At 45.9% G+C, this 20,347-nt stretch overlaps 1 protein-coding gene across 1 annotated transcript in view; it reads right to left on the reverse strand.

The window, feature by feature from the left end:
• IGHMBP2 (immunoglobulin mu DNA binding protein 2) overlaps nt 1-20,347 on the reverse strand; it is a 116,212-nt gene that overhangs the window by 73,588 nt on the left and 22,277 nt on the right. Inside the window, exons 4-5 of the mRNA XM_073604559.1 lie at nt 16,157-16,254; nt 7,536-7,699 (exon numbers count right to left, since the gene is read on the reverse strand). Of these exons, the coding sequence (XP_073460660.1) occupies nt 7,536-7,699; nt 16,157-16,254 (262 nt within the window). The remainder of the gene's footprint in view (nt 1-7,535; nt 7,700-16,156; nt 16,255-20,347) is intronic.

Raw genomic sequence — 20,347 nt, forward strand, 5'->3', positions numbered from 1 at the left:
AACCTGAAAAAAAGGCGCCCTAATAGAAAGGGCTTCGAGTTCACTTACTCTCCTTGCTGTGGTGATCGCCACCAAAAACACAGTTTTGAGGGTGATCAACTTCAAGGTACAGGATTCCAATGGCTCAAAAGGATCCCCTGTAAGAGACTGTAAAACTAAGGAAAGATCCCACACTGGGAATGGGGAACTTTTAACAGGCCTCTGTCTGCCTAAAGCTCTAAAAAACCTAGCTACCCAAGGATCTATAGCTAGCGGCTTTTCCAGGAAAACGCTTAGTGCCGATACTTGTCCTTTCAAGGTGCTAAGGGCTAATCCTTTGTCCGCTCCTGCCTGCAGAAACTCTAATACTGCTACAGAACTTCGTACATCGAAGGAGCTTTCTGTGCACCAACTGTTAAAGCGTTTCCACACCTTTAGGTAAATGGCTTGCGTCTCTCTTTTCCTGCAATTTAGGAGAGTTGTCACTAGCCGATCCGAGAAACCTTTGCCCTTTAGCAATTCTTCCTCAGTAGCCACGCTGCGAGGTTCCATCGCTCCACCTGAGGGCAACAGATTGGACCCTGAGAGAGAAGATCCTCCCGGATAGGCAGAATCCAGGGAGGCTCCACTGTCAGACTCTTCAAGAGGGAGAACCACGGCCTCCTTGGCCAGTGTGGTGCGATCAGAATGAGGGTTGTGTCTTCTGACCGAAATTTTCTCAGAACTGCTGGAATCATTACGGGAGGGGGGAAAGCATAACACTTTGAGAAACGCCAGCTCTGAGCTAGTGCGTCCACCCCGGCTGCTCCGTCCCATCTGTTTAGGGAAAAGAACAGACGAGCTTTCGTATTCGCCTTTGAGGCGAAGAGATCCACGAGGGGACCCCCCACTTCCGAGTAATCATCTCGAAGATGTCCTGGTTCAAGACCCAGTCGCCTTCCTTCAGCATTTTTCTGCTCAGAAAATCTGCTACGTGGTTCTGCTCCCCCTTCAGATGTATTGCAGAGAGAGAGAGAATGCTCCCTTCGGCCCACCTGAGGATGGATTCTGCCAGACCCCACAAGGATCTGCTCCTGGTTCCCCCTTGCCTGTTGATGTAGGCCACTGCTGATGAGTTGTCCGAACGGACCCTCACATGCTGCCCCAGGTGTTCTCTCTGAAAAGCTCTGAGAGCCAACTCTATTGCTCTCAGTTCCCTCCAGTTCGAGGACTTCTTTGCGTCTTCTTTTTCCCAGGTGCCCTGCATCATCTTGGAATCTAGGTGTGCTCCCCACCCTGTGCCGCTCGCATCGGTCGTAACCGTTATGGACACTGGAAGAACCCACTCCAGGCCCTGTGAGAGATTGGACCCTTTCCTCCACCACCAGAGGGACCTTTTGACCTGACTTGGCACAGATATAAGGGAGTCCAGAGATGCTGGACTGTGGTCCCAGACACTCAGAATAAACAGCTGTAGGGGGCGAAAGTGCAGCCCTGCCCACTGAACTGCCGGAAGCGTGGAAGTCAGTAAGCCCAGTGCTGACATTGCTTTCCTTACTGAGATCTGACTGCTGCCCTGGAGCAGTAATATTGCTCTGTCCACCTTCTGGATTTTTTCTGCTGGAAGGAACACTTTTTGTTTTGTCGAATCCAGTACATAGCCCAGGAAGGTGACCTTTTGGGCCGGAACCAAACTGGATTTTTCCAGGTTCAAGAGCCATCCCAGGTTTTCTAAGCTGTCTCTTGCTACCTGAAGATCCTGGTACAACTGCTCCGGGGAAGGAGCAAACAGGAGTAGGTCGTCCAGGTACGCGACTACAGAGATGCCTCTGAGCCGCAAGAAAGCCAGGACCTCCACCATCACTTTGGTGAAGATGCGGGGGGAAGAGGATAGTCCAAAGGGGAGTGCTTTGAACTGTAGATGAAACGTTCCTTCCCCAGTTCTCACCGCCAGTCTGAGAAACCTCTGGTAACTTTCTGCGACTGGAATGTGCAGATAAGCGTCCTTTAAGTCTATTGACGCCATGAAGCAATTTGGGGGAAGAAGCGCTTTCACCGAATAGATAGAATCCATCCGGAATTTCCTGTAGGTAATTGAGACATTCAGAGGCTTCAGATTCATGATAAGCCTGAATTTTCCCGAAGGCTTGCGGACCACAAAAATGTGGGAGTAAAAGCCTCTGCCTATCTCCTCTACAGGAACCCTCACTATCACCTCTTGTTCCTCTAACTCCTGTAGGGAGGATAGAAGAGCTGACGCTTTCTCTGCACACTTTGGCAGCTCGGTGACCAGAAGTCTGTGCTGAGGAGGTTCTGAGAACTCTAGCTGGTAACCTCTTCTTATGATCCCTAACACAAACTGGTTGGAGGTGATCATCTCCCATTGTGGGAGGAAGGCCCCCAATCTTCCTCCCACCGTGGTTACCCCGTCATTGGGTCTTCTTGGGCTGTTCAGGAGGGCGAAAAATCGCCCCTCCCCGCCCCTTGCCCTTCTGCCCCCAAGCTTTTTTCTGCCGCTCTCCTTTTGGGGTTTCCAACTTTCTCTGGGGGCGAAACTTTCTTTTAGCCTGCTCCCCAAACTTCTTTTTAATGGGAAAGGCCTTTTTCTTATCGGCCGTCCGGTCTAAAACGGTCTCTAACCCTGGGCCAAACAAGAGATCTCCTGTGAGGGGAATTCCACAGAGTTTAACTTTAGACGCGCTGTCTCCTTGCCACGTCTTAAGCCATAGGGCCCTTCGAGCCGAATTAGTGAGGGCTGAAGACCTTGCGGACATGCGCACTGATTCGGCGGAAGCGTCCGCAATATACGCTACACCCTTAAGTAGCATGGGAAAGGAAGCCAAAATAGTCTCTTTTGGCGTTCCTGCCTCAATATGCGCCTTTATCTGCGTAAGCCAATATTCCATATTGCGGGCCACTACTGTGACCGCCATGGCAGGCTTAAGGTTTCCCTGTGACGAATCCCAGGACTTCTTTAAGAGAGAGTCCATCCTTCTGTCCATGGGGTCTGCAAGAACCCCCATGTCCTCGAAGGCCAGATCTGTTTGCCTGGAAACCTGAGAAAAAGCAGCATCCAGCCTAGGGGTCTTATTCCAGACTAGAGACTCCCCTTCTGAAAAAGGAAACCTTCGCTTCAAAGCCCTTGAAAAGAAAGGTTTTCTCTCAGGATCTTTCCATTCATTCTTTATGGCCTCAACCAATACATCATGGACTGGGAAATCCTTCCTTTTTTTGTTCCCCAAGACCTTTGTACATTTGGTCATGGAGCGATAACACCTTCTTTTCTTCCTGAATTCCCAAAGTGGTGTGAATAGCTCCCAAGAGCTCCTCCACTTCGTCCAGGGAAAGCTTATAGCGAGAGGTTTTTGTGGATTCCCCATCCACCTCCTCCACATCCGATTCCCTTTGAGAATCTGAAGCGGTGCTATCTGGCTCCTCCTCAATTTCCACTCTGGAGCCCCCTGGTCTCTCTCCACTAACAGAGGGAGTATCCACTGGGCTAGGTGTAACACTCTGCTGCACTGGTAAAGGACTGCTTTGGGCTTGCGGCAACTGGAAGCTAGAAAAGAGTGCCTTAAAGGACTGAAAGGTGCTAGAAAGCTCTTTGACGGATGCAGCAAGATCTGTACCCTGTTCTGCTGCCTGTTCCCTGACTAATCCATCAATGCACTCCTTGCAAAGTGCCTTGGTCCAGGATTCCCCCATACTAACTCTACAAGAGGGGCATTTTTTCTTTGAACCATGAGGCGACTTGCTTTTCTCTGTGGCTTTCTGAAAAAGAAAGAGAGAGAGTCGCCATAAATGCCCAATCCCACCAGTGCTTTTACAGAGGACCACCAGGAGTGCCCCCCCCAGGACCAACCACCACCAGGGTCCCAGACACACTCCCCTTCCCCCCAACCACCAGTGAGGGGAGAACACCCGTGAAGCTATCGGGATTTAGGTAAGGGAACACCACCCCAGGGTTCCACTTACCTTAGCATGGCTGGTGCTACTGTCTCCTGGAGCAGTTCTAGAGACCTCTGTCTCAGACATGTCCGCTGAGGATGGTGGTCGATCGTTTCCCCCGACAGCTGACTCTACAGCAAAGCAAGAGGGTCGCACCAGCCGAACGCTCGGTCCGTTTTCTTTCCCCGCGTCCGGAACCGGAAGACGCGGAATCGTCGGAAGTGCCCGCCCTCGCCGGAACTGACGTCACCCGTCATCCGACCCGGCCATAGAGCTTCAAACGCTGGCTGCACAAGCAGGAGAGACTCAGGCACTTCCCACAGCGCCCCCCTGGGCAGAAGAAACACGGACCTCCTCAGCTGTCTCTTTCCCCAAGAGAGGCTGAGGCGCGCCAATTCAGTTTTAAAAACAGGTAAGTATGGCTTCCCCAGCCTTTACCTAACTGAATAAACAATAGTAGAGGGAAAGAGCTAGAGAGACCCGACTCCCCCTCTTCCTCACACCAAATCTTTGGCTTCAGTCTCCCTGACTGATCCGCCACGGTTCCCAAGCAGTGTCTCCCCACCGGAGGAAACACCTGAACTGAGGGGCCGTTGGGAGGATGAGATTTAAATATTGAATTGGAAGGCGGTGTTTCCTAAGAGGGGAGGAGCCGGTGTCTCTCTATGGTGCTGTCCTGAAAGATGAATGGGGAAAATCTGTTTTATATGCATTTCTGTGAATTTGGCTATTTGCTTAGAACTTTTAAGATAGAACCTTTTTGGGCATAACCTCTGTTGGGATTTTATTGGTATCTAAAGCCCTGTTGGGGAGACTTTCTATCAAATCCTGTCCTGCTGGCAACACTACCAGTAATAGGAACTTCATTTATAACTGAACTCCAGGCTAATTTTTTGTTTTACTATGCAATGGGGCTGTGCCCACACTGCATGGGGTAAATGCTCCTTTTGGTCTAGGGGTTCAGACAGCTGAGATATACTCACAAGACTGGTTCCTTTGGCTCCTGCCCCTGTCCAGCAGTCTGGGCAGTGGACTGTTCCTGACATCATCATACTCAAAGACCGGCTCTGGAAGTGAAGACGTCAAAAACCATACACTGCTGGACAGAGGGAAGCGCCGTTTTCTGCAGGATCAAAGGATCGGGTGAGTATAGGCACTGTATTCACTTCTAGTCAAGATGAGCAGTTAACCCATGCAGTATGGGCACAGCCCCACTGCATGGGGAAAAAACATTTTTTTCCCTGGAGTTGGGCTTTAAGCTAGCCATGTACCAGTAGAATTTCATTAGAAAAGGTTTGTTTTTGGAGCGTTTATTGGATTTTCTAGGACTTAATGGGGACAAATCAACAAATCGATTTCAACCATAGTGAGCTGGAAAATCACAGGATAACAAAAAATTCTTGATTCTTATCTGAACAAACAAAATTCTAACTGTGGATGTGGTCCCTGGCAGAAAAAATCTGCACGTTTGGAAAATAATCCAGCGGTAGAACTTTCATTATCACCAACATTAGTTTGTTTGTGTAAGCTGCTGTATATGTTATAGGAATGTATGAAAGATAAATGCAGATAAAATCTTCGGTGTAGTATATTGAGTTTAATCAAGTGGATTAAAGTATATTTTAATAAATTCAGAATATCCAGTGTTTCTGAATGTTAGAATTCAACAATAGCTTTGCAATTAAACAAAATATAGGAAATTTATTGAGTCCATGATGACACCATCATATGCTCCTAAGAAAGATTTTTCTGAACTTTTGTATGAATGCTTAAAAGTAGAGGTCCAGTCCAGGTAAACCTGTTCCTGCCCCCATTCTAAGCCTCATACTAACTACCCTGTAAAGGAAAGATTTCTATACTAACCAAATCTGAAGGCCCTCCTGTATGATAACATCAGCTCCCAGTATTGGCTTCAGTGTAGAGGAGGGACAGTCGACAATAGATGCCCCATAGTAAAGCAGGCCATTGGTGAGGGGAACCTTCCTGGCCAGCAGAACTCAAAGGGGTTGATTTACTAAAACTGGAGAGTGCAAAATCTGGTGCAGTTCTGCATTGTAGCCAATTTCTAACTTCAGCCTCTTCAGTTAAGCTTTGACAAAAAGCCGAGAATACATTATGTTTGGCTTCTAGGCAGAGCTGTACCAGATTTTGTGCTTTCCAATTTTAGTAAATCAATCCCAATTATTACTGCTAGCGGTAAAGCAATCAGCAGTAATTGCATGTAAAAAAATCCATTAGGCTGGTTGTACCAAAGTCGATCGAAGGATCGACTTGGCTACAATCAGCCTGCCCACACATAGATCAAATCTCGGCTGGTTCCAGCTGAAAATTTCATCCACGTATGGCTAGCTTAAAGCAGAGCTCCACCCAAAAGGGAACCCACTACCACTTCTGGGTAAGATCACCGCAATCGTGCGGCGATCTACGAACCCCCCCCCCCCCGCTGCTTTCTGGGAGACACACAGGTCCCAGAAGACAGCGGGACCATTCAGAAAGCTCAGCCCGACTCGCGCATGTGCAGTACGAAACAGGCCGTGAAGATGCCAACGCCTGCCCCCCGAGCCAATGGATCAACATGGGGTGCCGAGATCGCAGGATCCTTGGACAGGTAAGTGTCCTCATATTAAAAGTCAGCAGCTACAGTATTTGTAACTGCTGACCTCTAATGCTTTTCTCGAGGCTGGAACTCCTCTATGGGTGGCATTGTCATTGACATTGCATTACAACCATTGTCGGCAAACTCTTCTCTTCACTGAAGCCGGCAGTTGGGGAGATCATGTGACCAGACCGGGGCACCCTCAAAATAGGTAAGTATAGACATCTATTGTCCTTTACAGGTTATTAGTATAGGGCTTAGAATGGGGCTGGTAACACATTTAAGTTTAGACAGGATTTGACCAGACTTCCACTTTAAGTGAAATTCTATTGGTGTATAGCTAGCTTTTGAGAAACAGGGACCGCAATGAAAAATATTTTTGATAAGACGGTGGAATGCCAGGTTCTCCATCAGCTTTTTATAGCTGCCTATGTCTCCGAAGATTACTGCTCACTTTCTGCACTGGTGATATGTTTGTCAGAACAGCAAATGAGGGAAAAATGCTTGAGCGTGGCCACAAACAGCAATAAAAACCTGACAAACTTTCAAACCCCACTCACCTTAACTAAAACTAAGCACATGTATTCCAATTTGTGCTCTGTACTGCACTCTAGGCTGCATGAGAATCTATAGACAGAAGGTTTAGGTGAGTAGTGTGGCAGCAGATGTATGACAGTCGTTACAAAAAACTTGCCATTTTATGTACACTGCCTGCCAGTTTCTTTAGCACTTCAATGTAAAGAAGTAAATACAGTATAGAACAATCATTTCCCCCAATGTACTTTAGAATATTTCCTACCATAAACTGGTTTACTGGCAAAAACACAACACTGGCTTTATAAATCACATTTTTAATTCACTGAAGACATGTCACTGCCTGCTAGTTCAGGCCCAACAAACAATATATCTGCGGTAAGCAGCGTTAGGCTCAGCAGCAGGTGTCCTAATGAAAGTGATTGAATTCAGCATTGTAATATAACACAACTGTTTACTGGGAAGAACAGAGTTCTGACAAGCATGACCCTCTTCTCACCTTTAGTCCTTGCTTCACAGCTTGTAGGATGATTTCCACCACCGTTGTCGTCTTACCGGTACCAGGGGGGCCGTGAATAATTGCAACTTCTCTCTGGTTTAAGGAAAAAACAACCGCCTCCTTCTGTGAATCATCCAAAGACGGATTGAGAAATTCCACTGGTCCTAGAGGCACAAGAGAAAAATTAACTGAAAATGCCAAGTAAACCTAAAACAAAGGCTGATTTAACATGAACCTTTGCTGACACCCACTATAAACTAAGGATTTTGCTGTAGAGAAGGCAGCATAAGTAAACAATGCTAGATATCCAATTCTCTTTAAAATGCCTATTTACAAATGTAGAGCTTTTTCGTTTTTTAAAAGGAACTCTGTTACTTTATTAAAAACAAAACAAAAAAAACTGCCAAAGGTATAAAGTGCAGGCACCACATGCTGACAGCTGCTTCTGTCCAGTTGTCTGACTGTTCTGATCTGGCAAAGCGCCGGAACTTCCTGGTGGTATCAAAGCTTGCCCAGCTCCTCCCACCCCCTAAACATTTCCATTGAACAGTGAGGGAGAATTCCCCTTTTAGACCGTGGCCTCAAGAACAGGTGTACTCATTGGAGATTACCCCTTGCTCCTGAGAAATCTAGAATTTTCTATTTCCCCGACTTTATTTCTTGGTGACAATCTTCACCAGTACAAATAGAAAATGAATCTCCCTAGTGGGGATAAAGACAGCAATAAAACTTGACAGAGAGACAAACCTTTATCCACTTTATCCAAAACCACAAAAAAAAAAAAAAAAAAGTTTTTCCTACAGATAAACTTTAAGCAACCTTGTTGTGCAGCCTACTGTTCTGTGACAGCTGCCACTATAGTCAGTCCACTAAACATTTTATCTTTTGATAGATGGTGATGAGTTAACGCATGTAACATAGGTGGACATGAGCAGAGTTTGAAATTATGCTAAGGAATTACCGCAGATGGAGCATCCTAGATAAAGAAGAAGCTAGGCCCGGCTCAGCTCACCAAGCTCCACCAACAACTAAAATATTATGTTTAGGTGGGCCAGTTCTGTAAGGCTCCATTCACATCTAAGCATCCCAGATAGTGGGTGGAATCACCGCAATTCTGCCCGTGATCACGAATCGCTGCAGATCACGGGACACACTTGCAATCCTCGTCACTTCCCATGGCACCCCAATCACGGCAAGATTTGTTGCCACGATTGGGGTGCCATTCAAAAGCGACGGGTATCACAAGCGCGTCCCCGCGATTTGGGATCGCAGGAAGAATCCGGGACACCTAGATGTGAACAGAGTCTTAAGGAAGCTACCACTGAAAAGTTAACAGAAAGTACGTATGCATCTAAAATGACAATACAAAAGTGATCTTAAAAATCCTTAACTTTAAAAAATGAATCAAGCTGCCTCAGCCTTATCTGTGTGTTACAAAAATGTTACCATCTATACAAATCAAATGGTAATTTATTTAAAGTAGCTCTTTATTGCAAATGACTGACAGGAGCTGTGTTCTCGTGCCTATACACAATGTCATGCTGCCATATAGGTTTAGTTTACTTTATCAATTTAATTAATTTATTTATTTTATTTAATTAGATTTATCAATTTGCTGTCCCCTTGCTTGTTATAAGCTTTAAAAGCTATTCCCCCAAAACGGAAATCCATATAGAGGGTGGACACTAATGTGGGGTAAACCTTGATTTGGGCTTTATGAACCACTGGAAAACCCAAAAAATAGGATTTTTTATAACAGCTTACCTGTAAAATCCTTTTCTTTTGATGTACATCACGGGACACAGAGCTACAGTAATAACTGATGGGTTATATAGGGTATCACTAGGTGATTGGACACTGGCACACCCTAACCAGGAAGTTCAACCCCCTATATAATCCCTCCCCTTACAGGAATACCTCAGTTTTGTAGCAAAGCAATATAAGTGTATTAGAAGAGGGGCGGGACCTCTGTGTCCCGTGATGTACATCAAAAGAAAAGGATTTTACAGGTAAGCGGTTATAAAAAATCCTATTTTTTTTCTCGTACATCACGGGACACAGAGCCACAGTAATAACTGATGGGATGTCCCAGAGCAATGCTATCTGAGGGGAGGGGAACCACAACCAAGTAGGGTGCAATCAGACCTGAGGACCCTGTACCGCTGCCTGCAGCACACTACGCCAAAGGCGATATCCTCATGCCGTCTCACATCCACCTGATAAAATCTGGTGAATGTATGGACTGAAGACCAGGTTGCGGCCTTGCAGATTTGAGCCATAGAGGCTCGGTGATGCACTGCCCAAGAAGCACCAATAGCTCTTGTGGAATGTGCCTTGATCTGAAACAGGGGAATCTTCTGTTTCAAACCGTAAGCTTGAATAATCAATTGTCGAATCCATTTAGAAATGGTAGCTTTTGACGCTGCCTGTCCTCTATTGGGACCCTCTGGCAGCACGAACAAAACATCCGTTTTGCGAATTTGAGCAGTTGCTTCCAGATAGGCCTTGGCTGCTCTTACTACATCCAAAGAATGTAGTGACCTTTCTTCCAAAGAACAGGGATCTGGAAAAAAAGAAGGCAGAACAATGTCTTGGTTTAGATGAAAATCTGAAACCACCTTCGGTAAAAAACTAGGATGAGGGTGCAATACCACTCTATCCTTGTGCACAATCAAATAAGGATTTACAGGAAAGAGCTGCTAATTCTGATACTCTTCTAGCAGAAGAAATGGCTACCAGAAAAATTAACTTCCTTGTCAACAAGACCAAAGGAATCTGACGTATTGGTTCAAAAGGCTGTTTCTGTAAAACAGACAGAACCAAGTTCAAGTCCCAGGGGTTAAGGGGCGCCTTAACCGGAGGATTAAGACGCGTCACCCCCTGCATAAAGTTTCGGACCAAAGAATGTGAAGCAAGTGGCCGTTGAAATAATACTGATAAGGCCGAGACCTGGCCCTTGAAGGTACTCAAGGCCAGCTTCATCTCTAATCCCAATTGTAGAAAATCAAGAATTCTACCTATCACATATTTTCTGGGATGCCAACCCCTGGATTCACACCAGGATACATAAGCTTTCCAGACTCTATGATAAATTACCCTGGAAGCTGGCTTCCTTGCATTGATCAAGGTAGATATCACAGGACCTTAAAGCCCACGATTCCTCAGAATGTGGGTTTCAATAGCCAAACCGTCAAATTTAGCGTTTGTAAGGCAGGATGGAACACTGGACCTTGAGACAACAGGTCTGGGCGTAACGGTAGGGTCCACGGGGAACCCACCGTCATCCTCACTATTTCTGCATACCAAGTCCTCCTTTGCCAAGCGGGGGCTAAGTACCGACTTCCTTTCCTGCCTGATCCTGCGAAGGAGTCTTGGCAGCAGCAGAATAGGTGGGAATGCATAAATCAGTGAGAACCGATGCCACGGAATCAGCAACGCATCTGTCCCGCATGCAAGAGGATCCTTTGTCCTTGCCACAAATCTGTCTATCTTTTTGTTGAATCGGGATGCAAAGAGATCTACATCTGGAACCCCCATCTTTGGCATATGGCCCAAAAGACGTCGGGATGCAGAGACCATTCCCCTGGGAGTAACTGCTGGCGACTTAAATAGTCCGCCTGCCAGTTCTCTATCCCTGGAATGAAGACTGCCGATATGCATGGCACCTGCTTCTCTGCCCAGACTAAGATCTGGTTCACCTCTCTTTGAGCAGCTCGACTCCTGGTGCCTCCCTGATGATTGATATAAGCCACTGCTGTGGCATTGGTCGGACTGGATCCTGACTGGGCAACCCTGTAGCCTGAGAGTCCAGGCTTTTAGGGCTAGATATACCGCACGGATCTCCAGAATGTTAATGGGTAAGGTCCTCTCGGTTTTGGACCATACCCCCTGGACCGCAGACTGTTCCAGAACTGCTCCCCAACCCGAAAGACTGGCATCCGTTGTTACCACCGTCCAGGTAACCAGTAGAAAGGTTTTCCCCTTCTGCAGGTTTTCGGGTATTAACCACTAATTGAGGCTCTGACACACAGCATGAGACAGGTGCATCGGAAAGTCTAATGCCTGAACCTTCTTGTTCCAGGCCGACAGGATACTGTGTTGCAGCAGTCTTGAATGAAACTGAGCATAGGGAACTGCTTCGAATGAAGACACTATCTTTCCTAGCAGCCTCATACAAAGGCGGATAGAAGGACCCTTCTTGGTCCTGACTACCAGAATCAGCTCCTTTAAAGCAGTGATCTTTGCCTGAGGTAGAAATACTTTCTCCTGGCTTGTATCTATGATCAGACCCAAATACTCCAGTCTTCTTACTGGTCTTAGGAAAGATTTTTCTAGGTTGAGAATCCAACCTAGGTGTTCCAGATACTTGACTGTGGTCCTCAAGTTCCCGTTCAAAGAGGCTACCGACCGATCTATCAAGAGCAGGTGGTCTAGGTATGCTATGACAGTTATACCCTGAGCCCTTAGTCTGGCCAGAGGAGGAGCCAAGATTTTTGTAAACACTCGAGGTGCAGTGGCTATCCCGAAAGGCAGAGCCACAAACTGGAAATTACGCCCTCCTATCTCAAAGCGCAGAAACTTCTGATGAGCAGGAAAAATGGGCACATGCAGATATGCATCTCTGATGTCTATCGATGCCAGAAATTCTCCTCCCTGCAGGATGAAGACTACTGTCCGAATTGATTCCATGCAGAAGGACCGAATCTTTAGTAATCTATTCAGATCCCTTAGGATCCGGAATGGGTCTGACATCCCCATTTGGCTTTTGGACCGTAAAAAGGTTGGAATAAAAGCCCAATCCTTGATCCTTCGTGGGAACCACCATAATGACCTCTTGCGACAAAAGCCGCTCTAATGCTAGAAGGAGCGACTGCTTCTTCTCTGGATCCCTGGGGACACTTGATCTGAGGAAACGAGGAGAGGGAAATTCTTGGAACTCCAGCTTGTACCCTAAGGCTACCGTGGAGATTACCCATCTGTCCTGGAAGTCCTCCTGCCAGAGCTTTGAGAACTGTAGCAGTCTTTAACCCACGCGAGCGGGGGCGCCCCTTCATAAAAAGGTCTTAGTGTCTTGTCTAGTAGACTTCTTCCCCCAGGACTTCTTTTGTCCTTGGGGTTGACTCTTGTTTCTTGAAAGAGGGACGCTTACTCTTTTTCTTAACAGGTAAGAGAGTGCTTTTCCCACAAGAGATCCTTTGGATATAGTTATCCAAGTCTTCTCCAAACAACCTTGCGCCACGAAATGGAAACCCAGCCAGAAGCTTCTTACATGGTGCTTCAGCTGACCAATTTCTCAACCATAAGATTCTACGCATATGCACCAACCCAAGTGAAAGACGAGAGGTTTGGATGATAGAATCTCTGATGGCGTCAACAACAAAACATAAGGCCGCTGGAAGGTTAGCCAACACCTGGGCCTGCTGTTCAGGTAGAACTTTGATGACCTGCTTAACATGGTCTCTTAAGTATTGACAGACTCCAATCGCTGCTACTGCAGGTTGAGCCACTGAACCTGCTAAGGAGAAAACATCCTTCAACAGGGACTCCATCTTTTTATCCACAGGATCCCTGAGCATCTGAGCATTGTCTACAGGACAAGTCAGATTTTTATTTACAGAGGAAATGGCGGCGTCAATGGCTGGTATTCCCCACATTTTAATAAACTTTTCTTCCATAGGATAAGGTGTTGAAAACTTTTTCGGTGGAAAAAAACGTTTATCTGGGTGATCCCACTCAGAATAAAATGAGCTTTTCAAGTAAATTATGAACAGGAAAAGCACATGCTGTTTGAGGAGGTTTCAGTGACCCCAAAGAAGAATTGGGTTCTTTAACTGGTTCAGATACGGGCAACTTAAATGTGGAGCGGACCAATCCAACAAGAATCTGTACTAAGACCTTCTCCTCCTGGGAGGCCGAAGAGGGTCCCTCTCCACCTGATTCCTTAGAAGAGGAATCATCCGTTCCATCCCGATCCTCTGAAAGTGATTCTTCTTCCTTATCCCAGAGCTCCTCTGCCTGAGGGTCCTGGGAAACAGAGGAAGGCCTAGTGCGTTTTCTTCCACTGAGTGAAGATGTGATCACGGCTATTAATCTTTCCTCTAAACCATTAATGGTTGAGGAAAAAAAACACCTGTGTAATGTATACAGGGGCTGAAGTGCCAGAAGCAGGTGTAGCCCCGGACCCCAACGGCTCTCCCTGGCTAGCCGTCCCTGGCCCCTCAGGGGGGGAGGAAGCTGCAGAAAGGGGGTCCTCAGAACCTGAAGGAGATCCCCTAGAGCCTCTGGTTCTTGGGGTATTTGAACCTCTTCTACCCATAGTGCAAAGCAACAAGGTGGAGGTATCACAAAATGAACAATGACAGCTGAGCGATGTAGTCCGGCAAAAGCCCTGCTACCAAATACCCAGTCTGGTGTTTCCTTAGTAAATGCTGCCTAGGAGAATGCCTGTGTCCCACCTTACATGCGACCGTCAGCTCTGTGTCCCTCCAAAGGCTGTGTGCACCTGTAAAGTGTGCCTCTTATAGCCTTCCAGCCGGCAATGTGGGTGTCTGAGCACGCTGGACGCCGCGCTGACGCTCTGCCCCCCCACTCTACCCCCCCCCCTTCGTTTTTCAAAAAACCGTGCGCTTCCCGCGCGAGCCGAGCCTCCTGGACAAGCGTAGAGGAAAGGCTGGGGGTGGAGGAGGAAGGAGAGAGGCCGGCAGTGATGGGGCCTGCACGTGGCAATGGCGGCGGTGACAGTGTGTTATACTACCGCCTCAAAGACCACCTGTGGCCCCCTATTCTTGGGGGGAATCACCCGGAGGAGAGCCCCCCATCCCATCCTACCTGGAGCTCGGCTGGAGGAGCTTGTGCAGCGTGAAACACTGAGACAGACATCAGCATGAGAAGGTATGTGCTCTTGGCAGCCCCCGGTGGCCACAAAAGGCATAGCATGCATTTACTTAAAAGGAGAAACCTACTAGAATTAAAAAATTCTGTGGAATCTCCTCTTACCTTATCCAGCCGCAGGGTTCTGTTATACAGACCCAATCTTCACCTCTCACGGTGGGCTCCGTTTGGAAAAACCTTCAGAGACTGGGGCCCCCTACGGATAGGGGGATCCGCAGTTCTGGGCCTGTAAAGCACCCAGCCAGAAATAAGGCTAGAAAAACCATTTTCTGAAATGCGGGGTCCAGCTCTCTAAAAAGAGAAAGCGTTACAGGTAAAACCTTGTTTCTTTGGACACAAGGCCCGGGTACCATCCAATTCGGCCTAGAAAGGACACTTTGAAATGGATCCGGTTTGCCTGGCTTGCCCCAGTACAGGATATAGGATATTCCCTTTGGAGCTCAGCACAGGACATCTTTACACGTCCAACACCTAAGACACTGGCTAAAAAACTGAGGTATCCCTGTAAGGGGAGGGATTATATAGGGGGTTGAACTTCCTGGTTAGGGTGTGCTAGTGTCCAATCACCTAGTGATACCCTATATAACCCATCAGTTATTACTGTGGCTCTGTGTCCCGTGATGTACGAGAAAGAAATACAATTTGCAAAACATTTTAATAAAATTGCAAAATGGATTTAAATTTTAGAAGTGCTTGTACTGGCTGCTGAGGGGATCCTGAGGAAGCCAACAGATGAAACATGTAGGGGGGGGGTTGGCTTGTAGTGATACGCTATTTCCGGTTTACTGTGCTGGATCTCTGATGTCTGCTGGGTGTTTGTTACTGTTTCTTACAACCCCAATTCCAAAAAAGTTTGGATGCTGTGTAAAATCTTCCTAAAAACAAAATGCAATGACTTGCAAATCTCATAACCCCACATTTTATTCACAATAGAAATTAGAAAACATTTCAAATGTTTAGACTGAGACAATGTACCAAATTTAAGAAAAAAAATAAGGTTTTTGAAATTGAGGACAACAACACGTCTCAAAAGAATTGGGACAGGACACTTTAACAACACAATGTCTGAGAACTGAGGAGACCAGTTGCTAGAGTTTTGGAAAAGGAATGTTGTCCCATTCTTGCCTGAGCATAAGCTGCTCTAAAACCTGGATATATATTATCTTTCAGCATGGATGGTGCCTTTCCAGAAAGAGTAAACAGTGCTGTTTTTTCATAATATCAGTTTAAAGTTCACTGTTCATTTTAGAGCCCTTTCACACTAAGCCATGGGCAGCGTTAGCAGTTTTAGCGGTGCTTTACAGCTGTCTTAGTGGCGCTATTCGGGTGCTAGCAGGGCACTTTTAACCCCCGCTAGCGGCCGAACAAAGAAGAAAAGGTTAAATGCGCCCGTGTATCGCCGCTGCCGAAGTGCTTTGCAAGCGCTTTGGCAGCGGTGCATATTCACTTCAATGGGTGTTGTTGCACATATATAGAGAGAAATTTAACTAGGTCTGGGGTTTGGCCTTATGATATCTGTTGAAAGGGAAGATCAGAAGTCAGACTGAGCAATCCTCCACTGCAGCATAGATGCCTTTGCTTTTGGTCATATGAACAACACTGCAAGGAGAATGGCACAGTATTTTCTCCAGAAAAGGCAAGTGCCCCAGCCTTTTAATTACTAATGTTTGCCCTTTAGCATCTCATGCATTAGCTAGCAGATAACAAATGCATTTTTATGATGGTCTCACCTGCCAACCCAGCACTGCTCGGTTCAGATAATCCGAAAAGGACATCTATTATGCGAGTTGCAGGTCCTGTGTGGTACTGATTCAGTGTAATCAATGCCCTGTAGATAAATGAACAAACAATAATTAAAAGTAAAATGTAAGGTTAGTATAATTACCCTACTGCTTAATTACTTTGAGATTATTTACTTTGAGCATGTCCAAAGTCCGGCCCGTGTTCCTGGTTTAATATGGCCCCCCTGGTGGGGCCACAAAAGATATATACCGTATTAATTTGGTGCTGCCTCGGAGGGGACGGGACAGGTGCCATCAGATTACATACAGGAGAATCTCCTGTTTACACGGCGGCCTGGGCTGGCATTGGACGACTTATGTCTATCATAGGAGGCGAGACTTTGTATTAAAGAGGCCGCTGAGTAAACAGAAGATTCTCCTGTATGTGATCTGTCGGCGCTCATCCCGCCCCCCTCCCTGTCCCCTCTGAGGCTGAAGATGGGCATGGATCAGGCTGCATTCAAAGCAATGGCGAAGGCTGCATTCAAGGCAAAGGCGAAGGCTGCATTCAAGGCAAAGGCGAAGGCTGCATTCAAGGCAATGGCGAAGGCTGCATTCAAGGCAATGGCGAAGGCTGCATTCAAGGCAATGGCAAAGGCTGCATTCAAGGCAATGGCAAAGGCTGCATTCAAGGCAATGGCGAAGGCTGCATTCATGGTGGGCGGCACAGTGGTGTAGTGGGTAGCACTCTCACCTAGCAGTAAAAAGGGTCGCTGGTAAGAATCCCAACCATGACACTACCTGCCTACAGTTTGCATGTTCCCCCTGTGCCTGCGTGGGTTTCCTCCGGGTACTCCGGTTTCCTCCCACACTCCAAAGACATGCTGGTAGGTTAATTGGCTTCTGTCCGAAATTGGCCCTGGTATATGAATGTGAGTTGGGGACCTTGGATTGTGGGCTCCTTAAGGGTAGGGACCGATGTGAGTGTGCGATGTATATGTAAATTGACGGTGCTTTATGGGTACCTTAAATAAATAATAATATAATAGATGAGCATCTTAATGAGATGCAATGTACAGCGATAGGGACAATTGTAGACATGCACACTCACTCAGGTTGAACTGGATGGACTGGTGTCTTTATTCAACCTTACTAACTATGCAACTATGGCAATGGAGAGGCTGCATTCAGGCAATGGTGAGGCTGCAGATGGGCACTGATTGGGCTACATTGATAGGCACTAATGCTTTTTTGCTTCACAGTTCTTTATTTAAAATTTAGGTTTTTTTTTTCCTGAAACTTCCCTTTCAACCGGTTCCAGATCGGCTCAGATATTTTGCGGCAGAATGGCTCTCCCGGGCGAAATCCCGTAATTATGCGGCTTTGCCCAGGGGAGCCACCAGAGGGCACGCGCATGCCCGTTGCACAGCGGGGGGACCCGATGCGCATGGCCGGCGTGCACAAGAGCCAGCACAGGGATTTGTGTGTGTAAACATACAAATCCCTGTGCTGTCAGAGGAGAGATAACAGATTGTGTGTTCCTACAAAGTAGGGGCAGCGATCTGTCATCTCTCCTAGTTAGTCCCATCCCCACACAGCTAGAACACAGTGAGGGAACACAGTAAACCCCTTCCCTGCCAGTGACATTTATACAGTAATCAGTGCATATTTATAGCACTGATCACTCTATAAATGTCAATGGTCCCAAAAATGTGTCAAAAGTCTCTGATCTGTCCGTCGCAATACTGCTAAAAAACGCAGATCACTGCCATTACTAGCAAAAAATTAAAAATACATAAAAACGCCATAAATCTTTCCCATAGTTTGGAGAGGCTATAACGTTTGCGCAAACCAATCAATATACGCTTACTGCGTTTTTGTTTACCAAAAATATGTAGAAGAATATATATTGACCTAAACTGATGAAGAAATTAGTTTTTTTTTTTTTTTTTTTTTAAATTTGGGGGATATTTATTATAGCAAAAAGTAAAAAATATTGTTTTTTTTCAAAATTGTCACTTTTTTTGTGTATATAGTGCAAAAAATAAAAACCGCAGAGGTGATCAATTTTGTTTTGGTACAGCATTGCATGACTGCACAATTGTCAGTTAAAGCGACGCAGTGCTAAATTGTAAAAAATGCTCTGGTCAGGAAGGGGGTAAAATCTTCCGTGGCTGAAGTGGTTAAAGTGAAGGTGTGTGTTATACGCCGATAAATACGGCATATCCAAATAACACGCCCGAGCTCATCCTTAGTAATGAGCGGCGCTCGGGGATTCGTTGGGGGCCACAAAAGATATATATATCTTCACCACACACAGCCACAAAAGGCAAGAGAATTCTTGGTGGGCACTGTATTAGTGCTTGGACGAAAACACTTAGACTGAATTTTAATGGTTCAAAGAAGGTCAGGCAAAATGGATGGCCCTCACGCATATGTTCACTTCATCAAATCTGGCCCTCTTTGAAAAAAGTTTGGACACCCCTGCTCTACATGCAATGTACTGGCCAAAAATAAGATTCAAGAAAAAGCCAGATACTACAGTTGTTTAAATTCATGTTTTTCTCACTAATCTACACTTAGTACCCTTATAATGGCAAAGTAAAAACAGAATTTTAAAAATGTCTGTGAATTTATTAAAAAGAAAAAACACTGAATTATCTCATGTACTTGAAGTAGAAGTTCACCCAAAACTAACTCTAAACCTACTCTCAGCCACATTTTAAAACTAATCTATCTAGCCCTGTAAAGAAACAATCTATATATTTTCTGCAGCTGCTCTGGTCCAGTCCCACGCGGAGCTGTCAGCGGCGGCTTCTGTGTGTAGGTGTGTGCAACAGAGGTAGCCGACAACAGAAGCCCCATGTAACTCTGGATCTGGATTGGGGTTTTTTCTGTCATTCTTCTCTGCAAATCCTCTCAAGCTTATTCAGGTTGGATGGAAAACATCGCTGGACAGCCATTTCCAGTTGTCTCCAGAGATGTTCAATGGGGGTCAAATCAGGGCTCTGGCTGGGCCACTCTAGGACATTCACAGAGTTGTCCATAAGCCACTCCTGTACTGTCATGGCTGTGTGCTTAGGATCATTATTAAGTTGGAAGGTGAATCATTGAGGATATCTCTGTGAAATATGGTAGTAGCAGCATCATATTGCGGGGATGCTTTTCTTCAGAGAGTTCAAGGAAGGAAAACGCTGCTTCAGGTGAGCAATCACTACAGTCCGGATGTGCTGGGTGCAAGCCACGGCTCGCCACCAATGATCAATGAGAAGAAAAGAACGGCTGCACACCAAAGGAACATTCCAACGCGTTTGTTCCAAAACAGCAAATGACAGCCAACAAGACAAAGTGCTTGAACCCAGGAGGTGACGCCTTTCACACTGACCACAGTGACTCTGGCCACAGTGCTTTTATTCAACAGGGACTGGGAAGCTGGTCAGAGTTGATGGGAAGATGGATGGACCCAAATACAGGTCAATCTTAGAAGAAAACCTGTTAGAGTCTGCAAAAGACTTGAGACTGGGGCGGAGGTTCACCTTCCAGCAAGACAACAATCCTAAACATACAGCCAGAGCTACAATGGAATGGTTTAGATCATAACATATTCAGGTGTTAGAATGGCCCAGTCAAAGTCCAGACCTAAATCCAATTGAGAATCTGTGGCAAGACTTGAAAATTGCTCTTCACAGATGCTCTTCAGCCAATCTGACAGAGCTTGAGCTATTTTGCAAAGAAGAATTGGCAAAAATACAAATGCACGCCATACTTTTCACATATATTTTATTTGTTAAACATTTATCATTTTCCTTCCACTTCACGTTGGTCTATCACATAAAATCCCAATAAAACAAATTTATGTTCTTGGTTGTAACATAACAAAATGTGGAAAATTTCAAGGCACTGTACACACATATACATACACACACACAGTTGTGCTCGTACGTTTATATACCCAGGCAGAAGGATTTCTTGGCCATTTTTCAGAGAATACGAATGATAACACAAAAAACGTTTCCTTCACTCATGGTTAGTGTTTGGTTGAAACCATTTATTATCAATAAACTGTGTTTACTCTTTTTAATTCATAATCACAACAGAAACTACCCAAATGACCCTGATCAAAAGTTTACATACCCCAGTTCTTAATACTGTGTATTGCTCCCTTTAACATCAATGCCAGCTTGAAGTCTTTTGTGGCAT

Source organism: Aquarana catesbeiana, linkage group LG11 (genome assembly GCF_042186555.1).
Source record: "Aquarana catesbeiana isolate 2022-GZ linkage group LG11, ASM4218655v1, whole genome shotgun sequence".
NCBI lineage: Eukaryota > Metazoa > Chordata > Amphibia > Anura > Ranidae > Aquarana > Aquarana catesbeiana.